The sequence below is a fragment of the Cricetulus griseus genome (genome assembly GCF_003668045.3).
Source record: "Cricetulus griseus strain 17A/GY chromosome 1 unlocalized genomic scaffold, alternate assembly CriGri-PICRH-1.0 chr1_1, whole genome shotgun sequence".
NCBI classification, from domain to species: Eukaryota; Metazoa; Chordata; class Mammalia; order Rodentia; family Cricetidae; genus Cricetulus; species Cricetulus griseus.
In genome coordinates, this window is record NW_023276807.1 from 159,321,055 (window position 1) to 159,345,844 (window position 24,790).

At 39.8% G+C, this 24,790-nt stretch overlaps 1 protein-coding gene across 1 annotated transcript in view; it reads left to right on the forward strand.

Annotated features, from left to right (window-relative positions):
- Positions 1-24,790, forward strand: part of Bmp2k (BMP2 inducible kinase) — a 90,165-nt gene that overhangs the window by 12,880 nt on the left and 52,495 nt on the right. The window contains exons 2-4 of the mRNA XM_027387669.2: positions 16,286-16,404; positions 19,288-19,393; positions 23,686-23,828. Of these exons, the coding sequence (XP_027243470.1) occupies positions 16,286-16,404; positions 19,288-19,393; positions 23,686-23,828 (368 nt within the window). The remainder of the gene's footprint in view (positions 1-16,285; positions 16,405-19,287; positions 19,394-23,685; positions 23,829-24,790) is intronic.

The following is a 24,790-nucleotide window of genomic DNA, read 5'->3' on the forward strand; positions in this document are numbered from 1 at the left end:
CCTTATGGAATACCGGTTTTATTTGAAGGAATGGCTGACAAACTGATTACTCTTATATCTGGGTGTCTAGCAACCAATTTTCTCAAGTGCCCCAGTGAGTGCCTTTTTGAAAAAACAGCTGATGGTTGTTATTAATGTTGGATCTTGAACTTCCAAAGCACAGTTATAATTTTGGAAAACATGTATCTGCCATTATAAGGTTGACAGCCTCATTACTTTTAATGGCTGAGGAGATAGGTGATAATAACAAATGCAATTTAAAAATTGTTTAACAGAACAGCTGTATAACTCTGAGCGGGTATTTTCCAGTACATTATTTACAAAGCACACAAATACACACACACACACACACACACACACACACACACACACACACACACACACACACACACACACACACACACCTTTTTATCCATATGTCTTTATTTGCAAATGTTCAATGCAAAGAGTCATTGGTCTGGTTCAAGGCCTCTGGTTTCTACTACACTATTGTTGTTGCCTCCCCCCCCCAACTTCTCTTAGGTATCCTGTTGTTGCCCTGTGTCTTGGAATTCCTGCAGCTTTGGGTCTGATGGTGTGTGATGAGTTGGGGTGGGCCAAGTCATACCCCTGGTTCTGAGTCTGGGTAGTTAGTTGCAGGGTTGGTCAGGCCTCCAGCTCTTTCTTGTCCTCACCACCAGGGTGAACTCTCCAGTATTGTGTTGGCTAGTTCACCCCCTGCAGCTATGAGCAAGGGTTGGGACCAGTTCTCTTGCTCTCTAGCCTTCGGGGTCAGCTCTCACACACCTACACCATCAGGGTCAGCTTACTTTGTTGCCCACATGAGGTGCAGGGGCCACTCTCCTGAGTTTTGCAGATGGTGATGGGCAGGGACAGCTCTCTCACTCTCATGACCTCAGGACCAGCTAGCTCACTCAAGCCTCTGCCAGTAGGTCAGCTCTACTGTGCTGCTGGCGGGGTTGGGGGAGCAAGACCCACTTTCCTGAGGGGGAGGGCCAGCTCCCTAGTCTGAACACATGGAGATTAAATGTAACAGTACAAAAACAGTATCAATGATATGGTTTCGGGTGCCAAATGACAACTGGTCTTTAAGAAATGAATTGTCATGTTTTGCCAGGGTAGCAAAGAATAAAATATCCATAGTTTTCTGAGAAGACTGTTAGGTTCTCAAACAGGCATGGACCAAAGAAGCCTCCTTTCCATTAGTTAATTCCTTTAGGTATTTTGTTACAGTTACGGAAAGGTGACCAACTCAGTCATTAATCCTAGAAGTGACTATTCCACTATAGAAAAGAAAATGCAGATGAACGTAGAGAAGTTTTACCTGGGAATAGAAGTCAAATATATATAGTTCAATTCAAGCTGTGAATGGGGTTAGTGAGGAGGGCCCTATCCTTTGAGTACCTGGCTTGTTGTAGCTGTGTTACATTTTAAGAATGCTAGCTTGGATCCTGCCAGCCTTTGACAAAATGTTTCTCAAACTCAGGACGGTGTAAACAGCCTGGGCCTTGTTAAGCTCAGCTCCTGTGTGGGGCCTGAGGTCCTGTCTTCCTAGCAAGTACAGAAGTGATGTCAGTGCTTCTGTGTCACAGGCCACTTTCTGTAAGTCCATGAGTGTGACCCCTGCCTCCCCACAACACAGCATCACCATTGTGAGTATCTGCTTTGATAATGGCCTTGAAGTAAGTTTTTTTTTTTTTCTTTTTTTTCTTTTTTTTTTTTGAGATAGGGTGTCGTCACTGTGTAACCCTAACTGACCTAGAATTCACTGTGTGGACTAGGCTGATCTGGAACTCATTGTGTAGAGCAGTCTGAGCTGGAACTCACTTTGTAGACCAGATCTGACCTGGAACTCACAGAGATCCACCTGCTTCTGCTTCCTGTTTGATGGAATCAAAGGTGTGATGACCATGCCAAGCAACCCCCAGCAACTCAAACATTCTTGAGCTTCATCTAGGTCTTAAATCTCAAGAGGATTAGTTCTATATTTAGGGGAAGATTTTAGGCTTATTAAGGATTCTAGATATTTCTTCAATGTTGTGAGTTTGGTTGGCATTACATGAAAACTGTATAAATAAGGGAATTGTCATATTCACAGTAGTAATTATACAATTGTAGTAGCATTTTTTTTTTTCCTTTTGCTCTCTCCCTCTAATGTGTGTATGGGTAGTAGTGGCAGGGTCTTACACTTACGCTCAGGCTGCCGTGGAACTCAGCATGTAGCCCAGGCTGCTTTTGAACTCGTGACTCTCTCTTGAGGCATTCCCAGTGCACTGAGATTATAGTGTGAGCCACAATGCCCAGCTTGTATCTCTCCTTCTTAAAGACATTCTGTGATGTTTTCCTCAGTTAGGTCCTGTAACTCCATAAGCTTAGTTATGTATATTATAAATGAATTAACCTATTATCAGTGCAAAAAGTCATATTGATAATGCTGATTTTCAGAGATGTTAATTTGCCTGATTGGTTAAAGATCAAATGACAGTCCCTATCTAGGAATTGTCTCATCTGGATATTTTTAGTGGACTAGTTTCCCTGAAGCATAAATCTAATTAATCTTATCAGTAAAAACCAGGAGTCAGAAATTGGTGTAAAAAACTGAAAGATCAGAGAAGCAGAGGCGTGGCCACAGTTCATTTCCTACCCCTCGGGTTCATCCAATCAAAAGGGCCTAGATCTTCTTTTGGCGTTTCGTTATTACTTCCTGTCTCCTCTCTGTACAGACCTCCAGACCTCTATGGTTAACTAGTGGCTAGCTCTGCCCTCTGACTCCAAGAAAGCTTTGTCAGAACAGAAACAAAATATTATACAACATCTCCCCAAGTAAAAGTGAGCTATGTTGGTAGGAAAAACAAATTTAAGTCACAAAATGTGAAAAGTTAAGTTGTATAAAAAATTGGTGGAAGGAAACAAAAGAAAATGGGTGTCTTCTAGAAACTTGACCAGAGTGTCACAGTCTCTCAGCTTCATTGCAGTGGGCTCTTTAAGGTCAAAGGAGATGGCCCATTAAGTGATCTTTTAGGATATGGGAATAACCTTTTAAATATTTATTTATTTATTTGTTTATGTATTTAGTCAGATGTTACCTTCCTGTCCTCCCCTCTCCCTGACTCTGGTCACCATTCTTTTTTGTCTCTGAATTTGACTATGATATGAGGTTTATATAATTGAAATAGTATTGTATTTGTCTGTCTGTGATGGGTTTATTTCACTTAATTGTGTTAAAACACACAGAAGTGTTAAAACCCATGGTACTCTTAAGTTTATGTAACAGTTTTTTTTTTTTAAATATATATATGAAAAAGCTTTTTATACGTCTGAAAAAGTACAAAAGAGTAAACAAGGCAAAGTTCATGCATTTTCCCAGAATTAACTCAGTCTGAAAGGAGGTGGTTGCTTTGGTGAAACCCTGTAATGGCAGCAGCACTTGTTGGGTGAAGGTAGGAGGAACAGGAATTCAAGACCGACTATGGCTACATAGAAGTTTAAAGCCAAGCTAGGCTGCATGGGAGCCTGTTTCTAAAGGAGAGAATGAATTAAGACAGATAATGACAAGTTAGGATTTTATTTCACTCTTATCCAGCTACCAAGGGAACTGTTTTCCCTTCTTTCTTTCTCTTTTTGAGATAGTCTCACTAGTAATCCCAGTTGGTCTGAAACTTGCCATGGACCATGCTGGCCTCAGACTCAGAGAGCCATCTCCTCTTCCTGTCCAGCGAGTGCTGGATTAAGGACATGGGCCACCTCAGAGGTTAAGGGAATATTTTATAAATATTTTTAGCCATAGAAAACTTCACCAGTGTGGAAAATGACTTGCTTCATTTCCTTTCTTGATTCCTTCCTTTTTTTGTGTTTGGTTTTTCAAGACAGGGTTTCTCTGTGTCCTGACCTGGAACTCACCAGGGTGGCTTCGAACTCAGAGATCTACCTGCCTCTGCTTCCCAAGTGCTATGTTTAAAGGCATGCACCACCACTGCCTGCTCTTGTTTGCTTTCTGTAGCATAAAATAAGTTGTTTTATCCTGGAAATAATTTGCTTTTAGAAAAGCTGACCATGTTTCTTCTTCTCAGGGGTGACTGGCACTTCAGATGTTTTAGGGAGTCAGGACCTTCACGGAATTTCCCTGTAATCATTATCCAGAAGTGTATGTGACTGACCGGTCTCTTAGGTAAAGTGCCTTCTGTGAACCAGCCATGCATCATAAAGCTCTGTGTCTCTAAGCCTAGTGAGAATTTTGAGTCCTTCCCTCTAAAGACAGAGTACTCTCTGTGTCACTTGGTTCTGTCTGAAATTTTAATTTTAATTTTATTTCAGAGGTGCCAGGAGTCACATCCAGCATGTACATGATAAGTAAAGATTGTACCTCTAGTCCTGTTTGAAAATTTAAAGTGTCTATACTATGCTCACACAGATAAATGGTGTCAGTGATAGTATTCTCATTGTTTTATGGTGGAACATTTGATAGAAACATCTAATTGTCTAGAAGCTGTCCCATTCATTGTTCCACCTGCTCCCCATTAAGTCCAGTTTACATTACTTTATTACCAGGGCCATACAATCATTGACTGCCTCTCCCAGAAGCTGTCAAATGCTAGTAGTTTCTCAGGTATGGCTGGGACCTGTCACTTACCTTTCCTCTCCATACTGTAACTTTCTCTGGTTTGAGCTTGGGCAGTCTTGTTCATGCTGTCATAACTCTTGTGAGTTCATAGTGCAACTGCCCTGTTGCATCTGGAAAATTGTGTTTCCTCAGTCATTCGCCACCTTGGCTCTTGCAGTCTTCCTTTCCCTCCCCCAATGATCCCTAGTCTTGAGATGGTAACAGATGCCCCACCGCCCCATTTAGGCCTGAGCACTGAGCAAGCCACTCTTCTCTGCATATTGACCTGTTGAGTGTCTCTGCTAATTGCCAGCTACTTGGAGAAGGAGCTTCTCTGGTAAGAGAAGCACTGATCTGTGGTTATAGCAGTCAGCTTGTAGGATTTTTAATATTGTGCCTGTTTAGCAGCCTTTTAAAACCCTAACCCATCCTTTTTTCTATACTGGTGATGGATTCCAGAGCCTTGTACATGTTGGGTAACCTTTGGAAGTAGTTGATTAGACAGAGTTTAAAGAAGGGGATAAATACGTGGGACTGGAATTTTGAAAAAGAGGTTGGTTACATAGTCAAATAAATTTATATATAAATAAATTTAATTGTATATAAAAAGTAAGTGTAGCTAACTCTTTTACTTTTGAGATTGTATTTTAATTACAGCATTTCTTCCTCCTCTTTCCTCCCTTCAAGCCCTCCCAGACATCCCTACTCACCTTCCTTAAAATTCATGGCCTCTTTTTTTGTCAATTGGCTCTTATGTTATACTCTGATTCATATAACATTCATGATTTAAAATGCTGTTCAAATATTTTAGTAACAGCTTATATGCATAGTATCTGTAGACATTTATAATCATGGTTATATAAAGAATGTTTCTTTTGTCATCTTGTGTTGTGGTTTGATGTTGATTTTAATGTTGAGTGTGTATATATTATATAGTTTTTATCTCAGTATGACTTGCTTTTAAAAAACATTTAGTATTTTAAACAATTTTTAAATAATAATATTGTTATTGTTATTATCATCATCATCATCATCAATGTGTGTATGCACACATGTTGTTGCCAGAAGAGGGCATTGGATTCCCTGGGACTGGAGTTGCAGGCTGTTGTGGGAACAAACTCTGTCCCTTTGAAGACTGGGAAGCCTCCTGAGCCATTTCTCTGGCCACAGTGATTGGCTTTTCTATAAAAACTGCATAAATTGTTTATAATTACTTAGGCTCAATGTGCCTAAAGAGGAGTTCGACTAGCTTGACCCAGCTGAAGTGCTTTGATCACACTGGTGAGCCACAAGTGTGTACCCAAGTGGGTACCAAATAACCTGTTTCCTAGCTAAGTTCCCAAACGGCTCAGTGGTTGTCGACAGACTGCCTGTTAACCCAGGTCAGACACCGGCTTCGTGTATCGTTAACATTGTCCATGTTTGAAAGCAGTGATAGTGTAGACTGTACTTCCTTACCATTGGTTGGAGAACATAGAGTCTGTGGAGTAGTAAGCACAGGGACTTAATTGGTAGCAAATGGGCTCCCTCTTCCTGGCAACCAATAAGTCAGCAAGTAGATGAGCTTTCTTTGTAAGGGAAGATTGTACAAACTTCTCCTTCAGTTTGAAGTCTTGCTTGTGTTTAATAACATCAATATGAACACATTTGAAACACTGTAGAATGTGCTTTTCTTTGGGCTAGCACAGAATGGGAAAATATGTATGTTTTCTGAGCCATGGTTTTGGTGTCAGACTGTGCAGTACAAGAGATAGAGGCTCTCTGCTGACACTTTGGCTCAAGCCGAGATCTTTGGTATCCTATTCTGAAGTCATTACGGAAGACTGTATTTACTTGGCACACTGCAGTTTGTTAAAGTGCCAGAATAAGCATTGGCATGTTGGGGCCAGGAGAGTGATAAAAACAAAGTGAACATACCCTGTTCACTGTACTTTGTGTCTTCTCTGACATAAAAAGTTTATCTTTATTGTTTGTGAATTACCACACATCCTGGCCCCTTGAGTATAGCCAGCACATTTTAGTGTTGTTTGCTAGCCTTCTTACTCTGTCAGTATATTTAACTCTATCTCAAGAATGTGGTTGTGTATGGAAGTTATTCAATGTCAGGTTATCTCAGTTTCCAGGTATCCTAAATGAGTTTGCTTCCTGGGATCACTTCATGTTAATGCTTTAAGTTGGAATGGCTTAACCTATACAGTACAGCTACAGTTCTAAAGCAGGGCCAGGTATTTAGCTCACTGGCACACCGCTTCTTTAACACTTATGAAGCCATCCCTTCAGTTCCCAGTCCTACAGAAAACAAAAGCAAAAGAGGGAAAACTTTGCCTAGTAAAAATAGAACTTTTATTATAAACTAAACATTTAAAATAAAAAATGGCAAGCTCAACAATTAATGAACTTCAGATTGAATGACATTATTCTTGTACAAGAAATATCTAAAGGTTGTAAATGCTAAATTGTATTTTATTTCATGTGAGACTTTGGAGGATGAATATATTACAAAACTTAAGTACATAATTTCAAAACTTTTTTTCTACAAAGAATTTTATTTTTTCTCCTTTAAATCTAAACTATTCTAAGATGGATGTGTACACTTTGTAATGCTATTTAACTGATTGTTCTTTACCTTTTGCTGATATTCTACCCACTTATTCCTCCACTAATTCTCCATATGATCAATTCACAAACATAAGTCCTGAGAACTTGTTGCTGTATAGTCCTGCTTCCTTGCCTACGTTACAGGTATGATACTAAACTATTGAGATATTTTTAAACATCAGAAACCTTGAAGTATTCTTTTGGAACTGTCTGTTAATACTGAAATAACATTCCAGTTTGTCTCTGGATTCTACCCTCGTTCTCATTAGTCTTCCCAAACAGTGCTCTCTGGCTGTCATTTTAGTCTTGCTTTTTTGGTTTCTTGTCCTGTAGTGCTCTGAAATTAAGCTTTTCTTGTTTCATTACTGGTCATTTAATAGAGACTGCTATGCAAGACTTGAGACAAATGTGAGATTCTTAGAGCACTCTTTGTTCATCCTGACTGCCATCTCCTGAGAGGACATACTGCTCTTCTTGAGGATTAATGATGTTGCCTAGCATTCTTTGTCTTCACTTCTCTGTATTCTGTAAATAAGATATAGACTTAGGTTTTACATGTCAGGGTTTTGGTTTTTATTCAAATGTTTTTATTTTTTATGTTTTGTTTTTGCTTTTTGAGACAGGGTTTCAACTAAGTAGCCTTTGCTGGCCTGGCACTTGCTGGAAGGGTGGCCAGTGGTTGGGCAGGGGCTGTGGATGAGCAGGATGGTGATGGGGAAGGAGCTCAAACAGTGTGCAGAAAACAGCACTTGCACATCTGAGCATGCAGAATAGAAAACACTATTTTACCTCAAGACAAATAGCTGCTGAGGATAGGGGAAGACAAGCTGTGAGTACTGTCACCACTGCCAGTGGATACTTGCCATTTCACCAGCTTTGTGCACTGTAAATCACTGCTTCTGGTCTGGTTGCAGATAGTCTGTTTTTCGGACTCCTAGATTACCTACACTGCTAGAACGATGTTTCAGACAAAACGTCCACTTAAGTCCGTCATTCAGCATGTACATAGTAAATGGTCATCATCCATTGTGCAGTAGGCAGAGCACAAGCAGATTACCAAGTTACTCTAGAGCCTTCTGTTGTGTACGGTGATTGAAACAAGACAAGTACAATAAATACTTCATAGAGGACAGTAGCAAGTTCCCAGGAAGAAAAAACAAAATTAAAGCAGGGATTGGTGGTACCCTGGAAAATTGTGTTGGAGAATCTGTTGTGGAGATTTGAATCATGAAATCTGGGTGACTGGAGGAAGGTAGGAGATGACTGAGTAGAGATGGGAAGAAAGGGGTGAACCAGGCCTTTAGAGTCTCAGCAGGGCCCTTCCAGAAAGGCCCACCATAGGGGGAGGTCAGAGAGCAAAGGCAGAGCCAGGTACTGCTGCTGTCTCCTATCAAGGAGAAGCTAAAATCCTTTCCCACTGTTTTTGACTTTAGTGAGACAGGAAGCCACAGGATGATTATGGGCACAGAGGTTACGTGATTGGGCACAGATTTTAATGCGGCCAATGTGTGGAAAATGAAACAAACATAAGAAAGATCAGAAGCAGGAAAACTACCCGGAGACTATGATGTCATTTGTTAAAGGGTTTTGACCAGGGCAGGGAAGAGCTTTGGAAGATGAACTCAAGCTGTGTTCTAGGTACAGCATAAAGGCCTAAACAACTAAAAGTATACAAAGGATGCCCCCAACTATAAGGGAATCACAACTACAGAAGTTAAAGGACATTCTAACCATGAGTCAGAATTGGATAAGCATTCCAATTTTGAGGGTAATAAAGGAAATCAATTGGATGAGGTCTTTAGTTGTTGAGAGCTAACAGCACATTCCTTGAACTTAAGGTACATACCCTTTCCCCTCTTTCTTACTTGCTCATTACTTGACCTCATGCTGTTTCTGTTTTTTACACCAGAACAGCTGGTCTAAACTGTGTACTTTGATGGAACCTTGGTATTTGAATTTTAGTTGTATCGATGGTCATGGTCTTGAAGCTCTTGTTGATGTTCTCTGCTTACTTTATGACCTCTTTAGGATTTTTCCTTTTTTGTATTTCTATATAATACTGGGGATTGAGCCTAGGGTCTCACCCTAGTCTACCACTGAGAGGCATTCCTACGGTCCCTTGTATTTTAGGACAGCATCTCATTACATAGTTCAGGTTGGCTGCTACCTCCTCATTGCTGGGATTACACCTGGTTTATCTGGCTTAGCTTTTTTTTTTCCTCCCCAAGAGAGGGTTTCTCTGTATTGCTTTGGAGCCTATCCTGGAACTCACTCTGTAGACCATGCTGGCCTTGAGCTCACAGAGATCCGCTTGCCTCTGCCTCCTGTGTGCTGGGATTAAAGGTGTGTGTCACCACTGCCCAGTGTGGCTTAGCTTTTTAACAATTTTATTTGTGATGTGTTTATGTCATACAGTGTGATATTTTGATACACACATACAGTGTGAACTTATTATATCCATGAACTTATTTGCCTTTTTTTTTTTGTGCTGAGAACATTTGAAGTGTCCTCTATTCTAACACTGTATTTTGAAACATTGCTGATTGCAAACCACTCAACTGTTCTGTAGACCGAGTTTATTCTTATTATCTAATAATTTTATATTGATTGGAATAAGATAGTTTCTAATTTTTATTTCAAAAAGCAGAGAAGTGAAGTTAACACTGAAAATTGGGTTTAAGAATTAAATGTGGTAATTGTGTGAGAGCATATTATGGGGCTTAATGCTGAAAAATTCCCACAAAGTATGCTGGCTTCCTTTATTTCGATTGTAGGGAGGGCACTTTGTTTCAAGATGGAAAGAAGCAACTTTCTATATTTGAAATAATACTGACAACTGTCAGATGAAAAGTAGTTTTTGTAGGAAGGAATCAGAAGGCTGTTAATACAGCTTGTTATAGTAAAACATGGTTTATGGTGTATTCTGGTATAATGGTGTAATGAATGTGTATTCTGTTTTTATAATTTGTATACTTCATTAAAATATAGTCAACATGAAGGAGTGAGGACTCAGAAGTTACATAGGACTACTTCCCAGCAAAATCGATTGATTAATATTAAGTTATTCACTCCACAGATAATTTGAATGCCAGGCAAGATGATGGGCATCTTAATATTATATAGCAAATGAGGTATACACAGTCCTTGTTTTTATAAGTATAGAATCCACTAGAGAAGAGAGATCTCAAGTAAATATTACCAAAGGAAATTCTGTGGTGGGTGAGTTTATGTTAGTTTCATCAGTAAGGTTTGCAGACACCTACCTGCAGTACACACAGTATAGTAGTAAATAGGCCAGTGCATTAAGTTAGGGATTGGAAGCAGTCAAGATGAACTAACTGTATGGTATGTGGCCTGGGAAGTGGTGGGAACAAAGCTCCCTATTTATTTACAGAATTTGAAGTATTACAGTTAAAAACTTTCTTATAAATATTATTTTAATTTAAGGTTCTTCATTGGGTGTACTCATTGTACATAGCACCTTGTAACATAGGGACATTTTTTTTGTGTGTGTGTGTGTTTCCAGATAGGGTTTCTTGTGGCCCAGCTAACCTTAAATTAATTCTGTAGCTGAGGGTGAGTCAAACTCCTGGTCCTCCTGCTTTTATTTCTCAAGCTGTTGGGATTATAGGCACACCTGGCTACTATTGCTTTTTTCTTTTTTAAAGGCTTTACTTAATCCATTTTAAACATGGTTTGTCTTATTTATATATAAGGAATTGTGCTTATTAAGTAAAATTTTCTTAAGGAAACTTTGGTCAGGGCATTGTTCTTTATTGATTTCTTCATTTGCCTTTTGTTCCTCAATTCTGTTATTTCTGGATCCTTCTATTTGTAATTACACATTTTCTTTTGGTTGAGCATATACCTACATTGGTAGCTATGGCCTGTAAAGATCATTAGAACATGAAATTTATAGGGGAAATAAAAGACCTGGCTCTGTCTTGTTAGACTGGCTGTCTGCCTCCTTCTTCCGTGTTTGGTCTGTTTCTCATCTGTAAAGTGCAAATAAGTTAAATGCTGGAATGAAATAAGTTAAAACAGGAATGAAATATGATCTGTGTCTCCCTCCTCAGTTCTGATTCATTGTGTTTACTGATAACTAACTTTGGCAAGGATGTAGGTTAGTAATCATTCCTTGTTAGGAAGAGCCTCATTTCTAGGAGAAAGCCTTGGATCTGCTGACTTGACCTGGGGCTCTGTTGTTACAGAGGTGGGTAGTCCATGGGAGGAAGGACTTTTCTAGCCTCAGATCTCACAAATACACGTCAATGTCTTTCCCACTTATCTTGAAGATAGCGTCAAAGTCACATTGTTTTCTTTGGCAATGCTTGGAGCTAGGAGTTGCTGATAGTTCAATCTTTATTTTACTGGTAAAATGTTCAGGGAAGAAAAAAGATCACATGGTGTTACCCTTCCCTCTTTCTTCTCCCTAAGAATACAGTTTTATATGATTTATTTATATTTATATGATTTATAGGAATCAGCACCTACAGCCAAGTGTTAGATAAACATGCAGTATTTTCTGTGTTGGGATGCTGAAGCTCAAGGTTTCTAGGCTACCATAAACTTTCTGTCACAAGAGACTTACAGTCCTTTGGGAAAGTCTCGTGTATAGTCAGCAGTAGTGTCTTTTTTAGGAAATATTAATTCTTAGTGGCAGTGGTAAAATTGGGTGGCAAGAGAGGAGACACTTAGGGTTAAGAATATCCCATGCCACTGATTGCCCAATATAAGTATGGAGGGATGGACTAAGCCTGGGGCCTTAGAATTATTAGAATTGGATAGAATTCTTTTTTCAATTTTTGTTTATGTGCATTGGTGATATGCCTACATATATATCCATCTAAGAGTGTTACAGACAGTTGTGAGCTGCCATGTGGGTGCTGGGAATTGAACCTGGGTCCTCTGGAAGAATAGCCAGTGCTCTTAACTGCTGAGCCATCTCTCCAGCTCCCAAGGATAGAGTTCTTTGTACCAGTGATTCCAGCCTGCCCTGCATAATGAAATGCTGTCTTAGAATACAAGGGCTAGGGATGTAGCTCAGTTGTAGAAACTTAAGCATACAGAAGGTGGAAAAGCACATACTTCAAGGGGTAGCCTTGTGCCTGCTATCTACATGTAACTAACTGCATTTTACCATATTTCCTTTATACATTTTTGCATGTGGGTAATTTTAAATGACTTCTTCAGAAAATTTTTACTTACAGCTAGAGAATGTCAAAATAATTGATAAGTGTTAGTTTTTAACAAGGGATTCAAGAAATCCCTCTCTTAATAAATAGCACCAGCTATGCAGTGTGGTACAGACAGGAAGTGGTGAGGATTAAAAAAAATTCATGTAGTGAATAAAGAAGTCTAATTGTATGAACATATCAGTATTTATCAAGTACATGACGATTCTGTGTTACGTGTTTCTGATATCTTGTACTGACTTCCAAACCTTAAGGTTTCTATGATTCCTTTATGTTTAATAATTTGTAATCAATCCATGTTAGAATTGGATGGAATTTTTTGTGCTAAATATTGCTGAAACACATCTTTCTTATCCAGAAATGACGTTTTTAAAGATATTTGCTGTCAATCAATAGTTAAGCAAGTTTAAATCTTCCTACTAATCAAACATCCTAAAGGTGTTCAAGTCAGTATGGCTTTCCCACTGTACCCCAGCTTAAGGTTATTGTTATTGATGGCCTCTTTTAATATGTGTTTAAGGGAAATTATTTTATTTTCCTTTTAAATGTTTCAGCAGACAACACAGCTCATAACATCTAACATTACAGTGCCTTTGAAGGAAAAGTGATGCTCTTCTCAGTTACTCAGTGCAGGCAAACACCGGTGTATTCTCTTCCTGTTCCTCATGTTCATAGAAACAGTACACAGGCTTTTTATTTGCAAACAGTTGACCAACTGGAACAAACAACCAGGAGAAAATATTTGTTCTTATATTGCTGAGAAATTCTGTAATGCCCCTATGTGATGGAGCCCTTTGCCCAGTTTCTCTTGACCCAGGGACTTAAGGTGCTGGGTACTCAATGGTCACCAAAGGTCAACCTGAGGTAGTGGCTCCATGTTGTCTTATGACAAAGAAAGTTAAGACTTTGAACTTTTGTGAGAATATACAAAGTGGAAGCAAGCTTTAAGGTTTGTAGAACAAAGAGATAGTGAGAAACTAAGGAAAAGAGAGAGAGAGAGAGAGAGAGAGAGAGAGAGAGAGAGAGAGAGAGAGAGACTCCTGAGAGATGGGGGAGTTTTTAAGAGACGGAAAAAGCTCCGAAACTCCTGTTTAGGGTTTTTGTAGAAAAACTGGACAAAGATGGAGGCCCTTGGTCTAACATGGGCTGAACCAAGGGAAGGCCATGGGCTCTGTGTTCCCTTATTTCTCCCAGTCAGGGAGATGATCATGCTTTTTTTTTGTGCTGTCTGCCCAGTTAAGGGTGGTTGGACCTGCCTTTGTCCATCTCTGACTCAGGCTTTGTTGTTAATGACCTTGACTTTCTGCTGTTAGTCACTTGGGCAACATCACGACTTCCAACCTTGTATTTCACAGCTGTGAATTACACTGTTTCTTTGTTCTCACATTCATATAACGCGTGGTAGAGAGTTGCCTCTCACAGCTGCCAGGATGTAGCTGCAGTTCTCTTGGTAACCTCATTTAGCTCCATGTATAGAGGTGGTCTAAAGTGGTCGCCTAGGTGGAGGCTTCTTGGTAGAAGCAGTCTTTACTTAGAATTCTGTCTATTATAGTTAGCTGCATAGAAATCAGAAAATAAGAAAGGCGCTGTCTTAGTTAGGGTTTCTGTGACTGTGATGAAGCCTGGTGACCAAAAGCAAGTTGGGAGAAAAGTTTATTTTTGTTACATTTTCACATCATAGTCCATCATTGAAGGAAGTCAGGACAGGAACTCAAATAGGGCAGGAACCTGGAGGCAGGAGCAGATGCAGAGGCCATGGAAAGGTGCTGCTTACCGGTTTGTCCCCTATGGCTTGTTCATCCTGCTTTCTTCTAGAGCCTAGGTCCACCAGTCCCCACCCACAGTGCCCCCTCCCCATCAATCACTAGTTAAGAAAATTCCCTACAGGCTTGCCTACAGATCTTACAGAGGCATTTTCTCAGTAGAAGCTTCCTCCTCTCTGATGACAATAGTTTCTGTAAAGTTGGCATAAATTAGTCTGTGTTTCTCAAGGGCTTGTGGTGGTCACCTGATGGACTGTCAGTGGCCCAGAGCCCTGTTCCACCTCTTACTTGGTCAGCTTTGTTATCTCATACTTAACTCCAAGCCCTCTTATTCATCACCTTCATTACCTTAGTGTGTCACACTCTGCATTGTAACTCAATCTTCATTTCAACCCCAGCCCCCCCCCCACACACACTTCTTGATGCGGTATATGTGAGCAACTTGCAGTTTTCACTATGAGCTGATTTTCCCTACTATCTATGGGTGGGGGGTTAGCTCCTAATGAATGGAAATACCCATTTAAACTAAACAAAACCCATGTGTTTGTATAACAGCTTGTAAAACCTAAGTAGAATTATCTAAGAAAGCATACCATCAGTTAATTAATGATTGTATGCATGTATAGAGAGAAGTGGTGAGGGAGGAGGAGACATCTCAGTTAGGTGTCCATGGAATTGTTTCACATGAGAGCCTTGAGAGAGCTAGCTTCTTCTTGGGAGTATATACCTAAGATGGGAAGGGACTCTGGGTTAGCGAAGATGGCAATTGCTCTCATTGTCTCATGTTTACTTCTGTCAGGGTGTTCTCTTGTCCTCTGTCAGATCTGTATCTATTGCTAATTCTTCTCTTGTTCATTTTGAGAGTGTCCACAGTATCTCATAATAATACATACCCTTGTCTCATATTTTCCAACCATAGCACCAGTTTAACAGCCATTTCTTTATAGTATTATTAAAATTGATATGCCTTTAAAAACACAAACTATAGAATGTTCTGTACCAAAAACAAGTTTTAAAGATTTAATATAAGAATCTTATCTTACATCTGACAAAAATAATTGATTTTTCAATAGCATTGTCTGAGTATGAACTTGAAATGAATACTTTATCAGATGCAGTAAGAGAATAGATGAAGGTGTAGATAAAGGCACTTAATCATCTCATGAGTTCTGGAGGGAGGCTGGCTCATTCACTAGCCCACCTGTCAGTGTTCTGAGCCATTTTCTTTCTGGACACCATGACCACAGGCTATCCATCAACATCACATCTAAGCATCATCTTCCACAAAAGTGGGAAAGAAGAGTGGGACCTTCTCTGTCACACACTTTCATTTATGCAGGAAAATTATCCCTGCACTTCCAGTGGACTTCACCTGCCTTATACCCTTGAGTTTGAGCTGGTCAGTTTCCATCCTGAAGTCAGTTGCTGATAAGCAGAGAGATCTCCCATGATTGGCTGAGAATATGGTGAGCTCATCCCTGTAATTGGAGGGTGGTCCAACTGTCCCAGCTTAGCTATATTGAGTGTTAAATAGTAGCTATGCATTATTGTCAAGATGGGTGGGTGATAATAGTATTGTCAAACTAGTGTGAGGATATTTGTGACTACCTTGTCACAGGTATATCTGTGGAAAAATAAGTTTTTGTGTGTTGTCCTTTAAAATGGAAGCAGAGTCATTTGAGAATCGTGTGGCTCTGAAAGTGCTGTTCCTGATTGACACAGGAAGCCAGACTTGGCTCTTAATCATTAAACTGCTTACTGTACTTACTTTTGTTTTAAACATTGTCCTTGACGCTTTCCCTCTGCTACAAATGATGGTGTGTGTGTGTGTGTGTGTGTGTGTGTGTGTGTGTGTGTGTATGTGTGTGTATGTGTGCACATGTGTGTGAGTGTATATAATTTCAATTATTTTTTTTGTTTTTGTATTTTCTCATAATGTAGCCCTGGCTGTTCTGGAACTCACTCTGTAGACCAGGCTGGCCTTGAACTGACAGAGATCTGCTTGCCTCTGCCCCTAGAGTGCTGGGATTAAAGTGTGCACTACCGAGCCCAGTAAAAATGATAGTATAGTATGTAATTTTGATGGTAGTCTCTGATTGTTTTAAATTAATTGGGGCTTCCTCTTGTAGGTGGATTCTCCACTGTTTTCCTGGTGAGGAGTCATGGTGGGATCCGATTTGCACTGAAGCGAATGTATGTCAATAACACATCTGACCTCAACATTTGTAAAAGGGAAATCACAATTATGGTAAGTGAGAGAAAATTTTGTTCTAGAAATTGGTTGTTTTTCTTTTGGTTTTATACTACAGCATTCATAGATTTTAAAGCAAGTTTATGCATCAGTTTGTCCACACTTGAAAAATCATTCAGTTAAATTATTATGTTGTAATTGGCAGTTCATTGCACCTGGACACATTTGGGACTGAATGCAGTGGTCGCCCTTTCCTCTCCTTCAATGTGTAGGTTCCCAGGCAGTGTGCCCTTCTTTCCTTTCAAATTCATTGTAATTGTGGAGTATTGGGAGGAGAGAACACTTACAGAACTACACAATAAACACCAAGTTTATCTCCGTGACAGTAAGAAATACTGTCTGCCAGATACCATGAAGCCTTCTCCCTTTCTTGCCCCATTGTGTCTAGGTACTGTTTTCTCATGCAGAAAGAGACTTCCATCCTGAGTGTGGTGGCTGTAGTTGCTGTCCACTCTCTACATTCATCTCATGTTTATACCCACAAACAATACTTTTGTTTTTTACTTAACAGTCCTGCTGTTTGTTACCCACTTTTCCTGTGACCCAGTGTTGTAGGGCCAGTTGTCCTTCAGCAAGGGAAGTATCAGTAAATAATAGGTGGAGTGAAAGTAGAGTGGTAGAGGCATCAGTGAGTGAGTACAGAGGAATCGTGATCGTGAGGTGATGCTCCCTCCTCCTCAAGTAGAGCTCTCTGTGCCTTGTGCTGCCCCTCTGGTTTTTACCTGGTATACCTGCATGCATGTGCGTGTGCCTTTTTAGTTTGACTTTAGATAAGAGAAAATTAATTAATTTAGTTGGCACGTTCATAATACTGTCTAGTTTCAGAACCTTTTCATCACCCCTAGAAAATCCTACCCACTTTACTGTTAATGCCAATTCCTGTTCGTTTAGCTCCTAGCAAGCACCCTTCTCTCTGTGTTTGCCAACTTCTATTCTAATGTTTCCTATAAATGGGTTGTATAGTGGGTTTTCCCTTATACTTCGCCAATGCCTTTGAGGTTCATGGACATTGTAGTGTTCATCAGTATTTAATGTCCTTTCTGTCACCAAATGATACTCTGTCAACACCACAGCTTTATGTATTCATGGGGAAAACCGATAGACATTTGGGCCATTTCTGCTTCTTTGGCTTCTGTGACTAGCTACTGCTATGCATGTGTGTATTTATGTCCTTGAGTCCTCAGTTTTTCTTCTTTGGTTACATACCTAGGTTCTTTTTAAAAATTTTGAGGAAGAGCCAGCATGTTGTGCAGCAGCTGAATCTTGTGTGACCTTACTAACAGCTTTAATTAATGCCAGCCCCACACATGTCTTACTGCTGAGGGGGATTTTTCACTTTATGACAATGTCTTTACCAACACTTACAAAATAAGTAGTTACGTGATCTGAATTCTTAAATTTCAATTGTTTTTATTGCTTAGCCAGTTTAGAGACGCTTTGAGACATTTTAAAGGTGAAAATATTAGCTAAAAGGTTGAAAAAGAATTACTTGAATATAATGGCTAACTAGACTAAGTTGTCTAACTTGAGCCTAGATGAGGTACTACTCTGCCATAATCTTCAGCTTGGTGGAGTTTCTGTAGTTATGAGACATGTGAAATATTGACAGCAGCAGTCAGCGCCTCTGCCTTTGAACACTGCATTGTAGGGAGATTGTGCTTTTGGGGTGGTGATGGTCTTCAACTTTTTTTTTAGGTGACCCATCTTCCAAGGTATAATTTAACATGGTGTGCATATGATAGTTCTGACCATAGACTACTTTGCACAGTTGAAACTGGGTATACTATTAATGACAGCAGTTGTAAATTCATTTAAAGTAGTTGTGTGCCATCTGCCCCCCTTCCTGGATCATCACCCATGCTAAGCAGCAGCTTAACACTGAGCTGTTTCCAGCCCTGTTTGTAGCCTCATTATATGCTGGTGACCATTTTGTATAAAGAGGAAAAAGATCTTAGATTTTCCATTTTGTTACTTCCTTGAAGACATCATTAGTGCTATCTTTAATCTATGAGTTCTTTCTTACAAATGTTTTCTGGCAACTTGTTCCTCTTTTAGATATAGTGAAAAGTACATGTGCCCATGAGTTTATGGAAGAGTTCTACTATGTTGTAATATGTTTAAGAAAAACATATGACAGTAGTTCATTAACATTAGAGCTTAATTCCTTTATATTTTTAGATAGATAGAATTAGAGTTCTAATACTTTATTCTTGAATTTCAGAAGACTATATCATATACTTACTTTGGTAGATTATGTTTTAAACTTTATCATCTATTTTTTTTTCTTTTTTTTGAGACAAGGTTTCTTTGTGCAACAGCTCTGGCTGTCCTGGAACTCATTCTGTAGAACAAGCTGGTCCCAAACTCACAGGGATCCACCTGCCTCTGCCCCCTGAGTGCTGGGATAAAGACATGAGCCACCACTGCCTGGCTTATATTTATTTATTTTGGGTGGGTATGTTGGTTGGGGGCAGCATGAGTTGAGGTCAGGGCAATTTGCTGGGCTTCGTTTTCTCCTTCCACCAAGTTGGTTCCAGGTATTGAACTGAGGTCCTCAGGCTTAGTGATAAGTGTGTTTATGGGCTGAGCTGTGTTGCTAGCCCTTAGTAGATTATTGTTGTTTTTTACTCAGTTTCTTGTGGTTGAACTTATAAACAAATGATCATTGGTTATTGATCTTAGATAATGACTGTCTCATAAACATTGAAATTTCCAATGAAAAATTCGCCATAGAAACTACTGGCTGAACTACAGTATTTTCATGCCTTATTCTTACTTTTAGAAATTTATTAAATCTACTTAATTCAGGCTTACAACCTTTACTTGTAGAAGTTTAGGATTTATATTTTCTAGTTTTAAAAATTTATTTCTTTTTCACAGAAAGAATTATCTGGCCACAAAAATATTGTTGGTTATTTGGACTGTGCTGTCAATTCAATTAGTGATAATGTGTGGGAAGTGCTTATCTTAATGGAATATTGCCGAGGTAAGTATCTGTCTTCATTTGTGTTGTACTAAAAAGAGACCCCTTTTCATGGAGCACTAGGTTATGTGATTTCTCCCAGGGCAGCTGCTACCTGTTCCTGATGCTTTACTGCAATTCCAGCTTTAATGACTTAATTACAGATGCTGGTAGAACTTATTCAAAACCTAATCATAATTTATAGCACGACAGGAGCCTGCATCTGTGCGCACACGTGAGTGTGCACGCACGCGCGCGCGCGTGCACACACACACACACACACACACACACACACACACACACACACACACACACACACACATAAAAGCACCGTAATAAAAAAATTTTTAAAATCTCGTACAGGCACTATATACCTGGACACTCACACTAAGAAAACTAGCATGTTTTGCCTAAGTTTGATAAATTTAGTATGTTTACAGTACATTTTACAATATTAGTTCTTGGTTGGATTACAAAAGAATTATACAGACGAGTGCAGGTTTGTGAATGAGGGCACACACACAACAGTGTGTATGTGCAGGTCACGGGGTCACTTGACAGCCTGTTGACCCCATGTGTCCCCTGAGAGTCAGTTTAAGATGCATGAGATGTTCTCTAGGTTGTCTTGCAAATGTGAGTTGGTGTTCTTGGCGAGCATGTGGAAGCATGGAGTGAAGTTGCTGAGCCCTCCAGTGTGGGACGCACCCTGGCAGGAGCAGGCTCCTGTGAGAAACATTGCCAGTCCTCTTTTAGGTTCTGTGTCAGCATCTCCAAGGAAAGAGGAGATTTACTCCCCGGGTTGCATGTGCTTAATTTTTGGTTAAGTCTGTTTTTTCATTATGTTGTTTACCATTCAGGGGTGACATGCAGTAGTGTAGAATCACATTTTCCTTCTTGTACAATAAGATTTTCCTGCAGTTAATAATTGCCCCATTTTTCACTTCCCTACTTTCTTCAGGCATGTTATTACTTTAGCCTATTTTCCTCAGTAGAAATTCAAGTCCCTGTGTGGGAAGCTTAAACATGATAGCACTTGTGTGAGTTTCATTTTTCTCCCTCTCTTGGAGACACTCTTCAGAGAGACTTAGGGTCACCTGTCTGATTTTAAACAGGATGTAGAAGTCACTTGGGAATTCCTTATTTCCTTCTCTCCTAGACTCCTAGCTGCTTATTCCCTCTCCACTTGTTAGGTGTGGGCAACAACCCAGGGCTGGATGTGTGTGCCTCTCAAGTGTGCGCCCGCTTAGCTGTATCTCCACTCTCTTTAACTTTGTGATTATGGATTTATGGGTGAAAACATTTCTGAGGTCTTCAGTTTGTAAATATGTATTTTCCCTTTCATGTACTAGCCGGCTTTGACACTGCTTAGCTTCTAAGGTCAGATGAGATTGGGCACACTGGCGGGGAGGGTAGGGTGGCCATAGACAAACATGCCTTTATTCTGTTAATTTGATCAGAAAAAAGATTTTGGGATAGAAGTAATACCGATGCAGACACTGCATTGTTGCTCCCTTTTCTCTCTACTAGTATGGTAGTTCTTTTTTTTTTGTTTTTTTTTTTTTGTTTGTTTTTTTGTTTTTTTTTGTTTTTCGAGACAAGGTTTCTCTGTGGCTTTGGAGTCTATCCTGGAACTAGCTCTTGTAGACCAGACTGCTCTCGAACTCACAGAGATCAGCCTGCTTCTGCCTCCCGAGTGCTGGGAGGCGGTATTTCATTTTTTTACGTGATCCATTTTCTGTATAGACACTATCCAGGAGCGTTTCATCTATGTACAGTGTATTGAAATCTTACAGTGTGTATGCTTCATTTGTGTCAGTTGTTTTTTTTTTTTTTGAGACAGGGTAGCCTATGTAACCTTGGTACCTGCTTTGTAGACCAAAGTCAAGAGATTGGCCTGCCTGTGCTGGGATTAAAGGCATGCGCCACCTCCTGGCTAGGTTTTGTAAGACACTCAGCTTTTTTTGTTGTATGTTTGTGTTCTTTCTGAAACTTGTTTGAAATGAATGCTTTCCTGTGGTGATTTTTCTTCTGATTATCTTTTCATTTTCTTTTCTTTTAATTTCTGCTTTTGTTGGAAGCTTCCTTAAGTGTTTATGAAGGTTTTCTATAGAATTTTGTACTTTTGCTATGTTATTTTAATTTTTAGCAATCCTTTCTTATTTTTTTTTCATTAAAATACCTGTTGCTCTTGTTTTAGGTGTAAATCTTTTTTTACGTTAATTAAATATTTAAAGTATTTTTTCTATATTCTAACTTCCCCAGATTCTTCTGCTTTGTTATTCTATCTTCTCTTTTGTGGGATATCAGAATGTACCCTCTGGATTGGCAATTTTATCTTAGGAGGAAGACTCCAGAGGCCTGAGCTGAATACTCCTTTTCTCATATGAATCAAATAGATACATTCTTTTTCTCCCATGCAGAGGAGTGTTTTGGAGGAGCTGAGAACGGGAGAATGAATTCTCTGCCCTTATTTCTTTTGTAGAAGCCCCTTGTATATTATGACGAGGGAACCAGTGTAATATACACAGTTCCCAGTGGAGCCCCTTCTCACGTGGGTGTGAACACACACACACACACACACACACACACACACCAGGGATAGTTGCAAGAGCATGATTGGGGATGATTTGCTCTGGCATGGGGAGCCAGCCATTGAGTGCCACTAAAGAACATGATGCCCTCTCCCAGCAGTCATCACCTGCCAGTAGCTGCTCAGAGAGGACTGGGGCCTCATGAACCCCTGCTCTGTTTGTGAGGCTGGCTGACCTGGGCTTGTGCGGGTAATCATAGCTGCTGTGAGTTCATGAGTGAAGTAGCCATGCTGTGCCTGGAAGGCAGTGTTTTATAGCACTACTCTCCTCCCCCCAGCTCTAAATTCTGTCTTTTCCATGGTGCTCCTTAGGCTTTGGAGGGAGGTAGGGGTGTGTGTGTGTGTGTGTGTGTGTGTGTGTGTGTCTGTCTGTCTGTCTGTCTGTCTGTCTGTCTGTCTGTCTGTCTGTCTGTGACTGTGTGTGTGGTGTCTGTCTGTGGTATGTGTGTGTAAGAGAGGTGAGGTGGGGTGATATTTAGGACTGAGCATGCAACAGGCACATGTTCCGGAAGCTTGATAGTTAGGAGTCTGCATTAGCTACTGCCATTGAAAGAAAAAGGAGCTTTTCTGAGCAAGGCTGAGAAGAACATTGTCTCTGGGTATGAACCTAAATGCTTAGAAGGCAGTTTGACAGCATGTCTACATAGTAACAAACCTTCTCCACCCATGCCTGTGATCTCCCCAGCCATGAGCTTTTGACTAGGTATGTAGTATCAGGAATATGGTTGATGTGTCAGCTCATGCTGGTAGGATATGCTGAAGAGGCTGAGGTGAGCAGCAGCATGAGTTTGAGTTTAGCCTCCCTCCTGGGGAGCAGGCCTCAAATCCAATCAGAAAGTAGTCTGTTACTTTAACATTAATGCCACTGTTGCACCAGGTGGCAAATCTTATCAGGCAGGTCCACAGTATGCATAGTCTACAGCTGGGCAAGATTATTGATTCCCCCCCCCCCCAGTCCAATTATTTGTTACCAGGAGTAAAACATTAGTGACTTTACTTGTTAGATCCCCTTATCCTATAGTCAAAGCTATATTTTAAAGAGGCACATGGATAGTTCTCTTTGGCTGGCTTTCAAGAAAAAGGTATGCAGTGTAGCTACCAGTATAGGACTTGCATCAGTTCAATCTCCTCTTTCTGTGCTTCCTCAGCCATTTGTTGTCAGCAAATTCCTACCTACAGGAGATGTTTGTATACACATTTAGGAGAAGGTAATCCCACACCTTCTCCTAAATCTTTGCCTCGTTAATTTGTAATCATTCTGTCTCAACAGGAGTCTCACTTACATAAGTCTAAGTTGATCTGTTCTCCTTTCTTCCCATCCTTTCCCCAATCTAAATTCCCCCAGTTATAGTCACATATCTGTGTCATTATTTTTAAACCTTGTAACATTGTATTCTATGATGATAGAAATCTTGTTTTGTTTATCACACTTTACACAATACAAAACAGTGTTGAATGATTATTGCTTCAAAGAAATACATAATTATAGGGAAAACTGCAGTTTCAGAAGTGGTTAAATGTTAGAAAAATGAGCAAATACTATTAGCAAGATACTGTCTTTTTTACAGTGTTCTGATCTCCAAGATGTGAAATGTAAGAAAGTGTGTCACTGCCACAGTGCAGTAGGTTTAAGTACCCTCATGAGAGTTCAGAGTAGTTGGAAGGGTGTTTCTAAGTATCTCTTTCTTTCATGGGCATGCATCCTCAGAGTTGCTTCTTTGCTTAGCTGGGCAGGTGGTGAATCAGATGAATAAGAAGCTGCAGACAGGCTTCAGTGAATCCGAAGTCTTACAGATCTTCTGTGACACTTGTGAAGCTGTCGCAAGGCTGCATCAGTGTAAGACTCCCATCATACACAGGGATCTAAAGGTAAGTACAACACTCTTGTTCTGCACTTAGAATTTAAAATGCCTTTTCCTTTCTCTCCCTCTTCCTGTCCCCTCCCCAAGATCCTGCTGCCTAGTGTATATTGTCTGCTGTTCCCGCTAGGAGGTGAGGTTCATGAGGCCATTGCTGTTGGTTGGTTTGTGTGTGTGATCTGTCCAAGCTCTTAGAACAGTGCATGACATACAGCAGAGGCTCATTGGTTGTTTAGTAATAAACAAGTCAATGACTGTTTTGATTAAATAAAATTTTATATCTTATGATAAACAAATGTAGACTGTAGGTTGTTGATAATCATGAGAGCCTAAAATAAACTTTACTAGCTTTTTAGTAATGGAAGTAAATATAAAAACAAAAGACATTTCCATAATAATAACAATTATTGGTCCTTAGCATATTTCAGTCCATGTCCTGAGTACTTTGAGTGTTCTAACCTGTCATGCAGTAATTATTATCTTCCCTAGTTTTTGGATAAGATAACCTGAGAGGGGAGTGGTTAAACAAATTGTCCAATGATGTAAACACTGGTAAGCAGCAGATAGAGCATTCTCTGAACCTACTTGGAATAGTCACAGTTTGTTTGAGTTATTTTAATTCTGATTTCCATGTGAAAATATAAATTTAAATTTGTATTTTCACTGTAGAAGTTTTAAATAAAAATGGTGCTATAGGCTAAGCATCTTGAATCAGAAAATCCACATTTGAAAAGGCCCACTTTCTTAAATGTATTGAGACTTGGTATGGTGGTGCCATGAGTGTGAAATCTATACCTGATCACATGCTTCAGACTGCAGTTAGAATATTGTAGGAATTATTGTCAGGCTTAATGTATAGGGTGTATATGAAATATGAATTAATTTTAGAGTTATTCTTGAATCTTGTCCCCAATATAAAAAATAATCCCAAACCAGTGGTACTTCTGGTCTCAAGCATTTTGCATATGAATA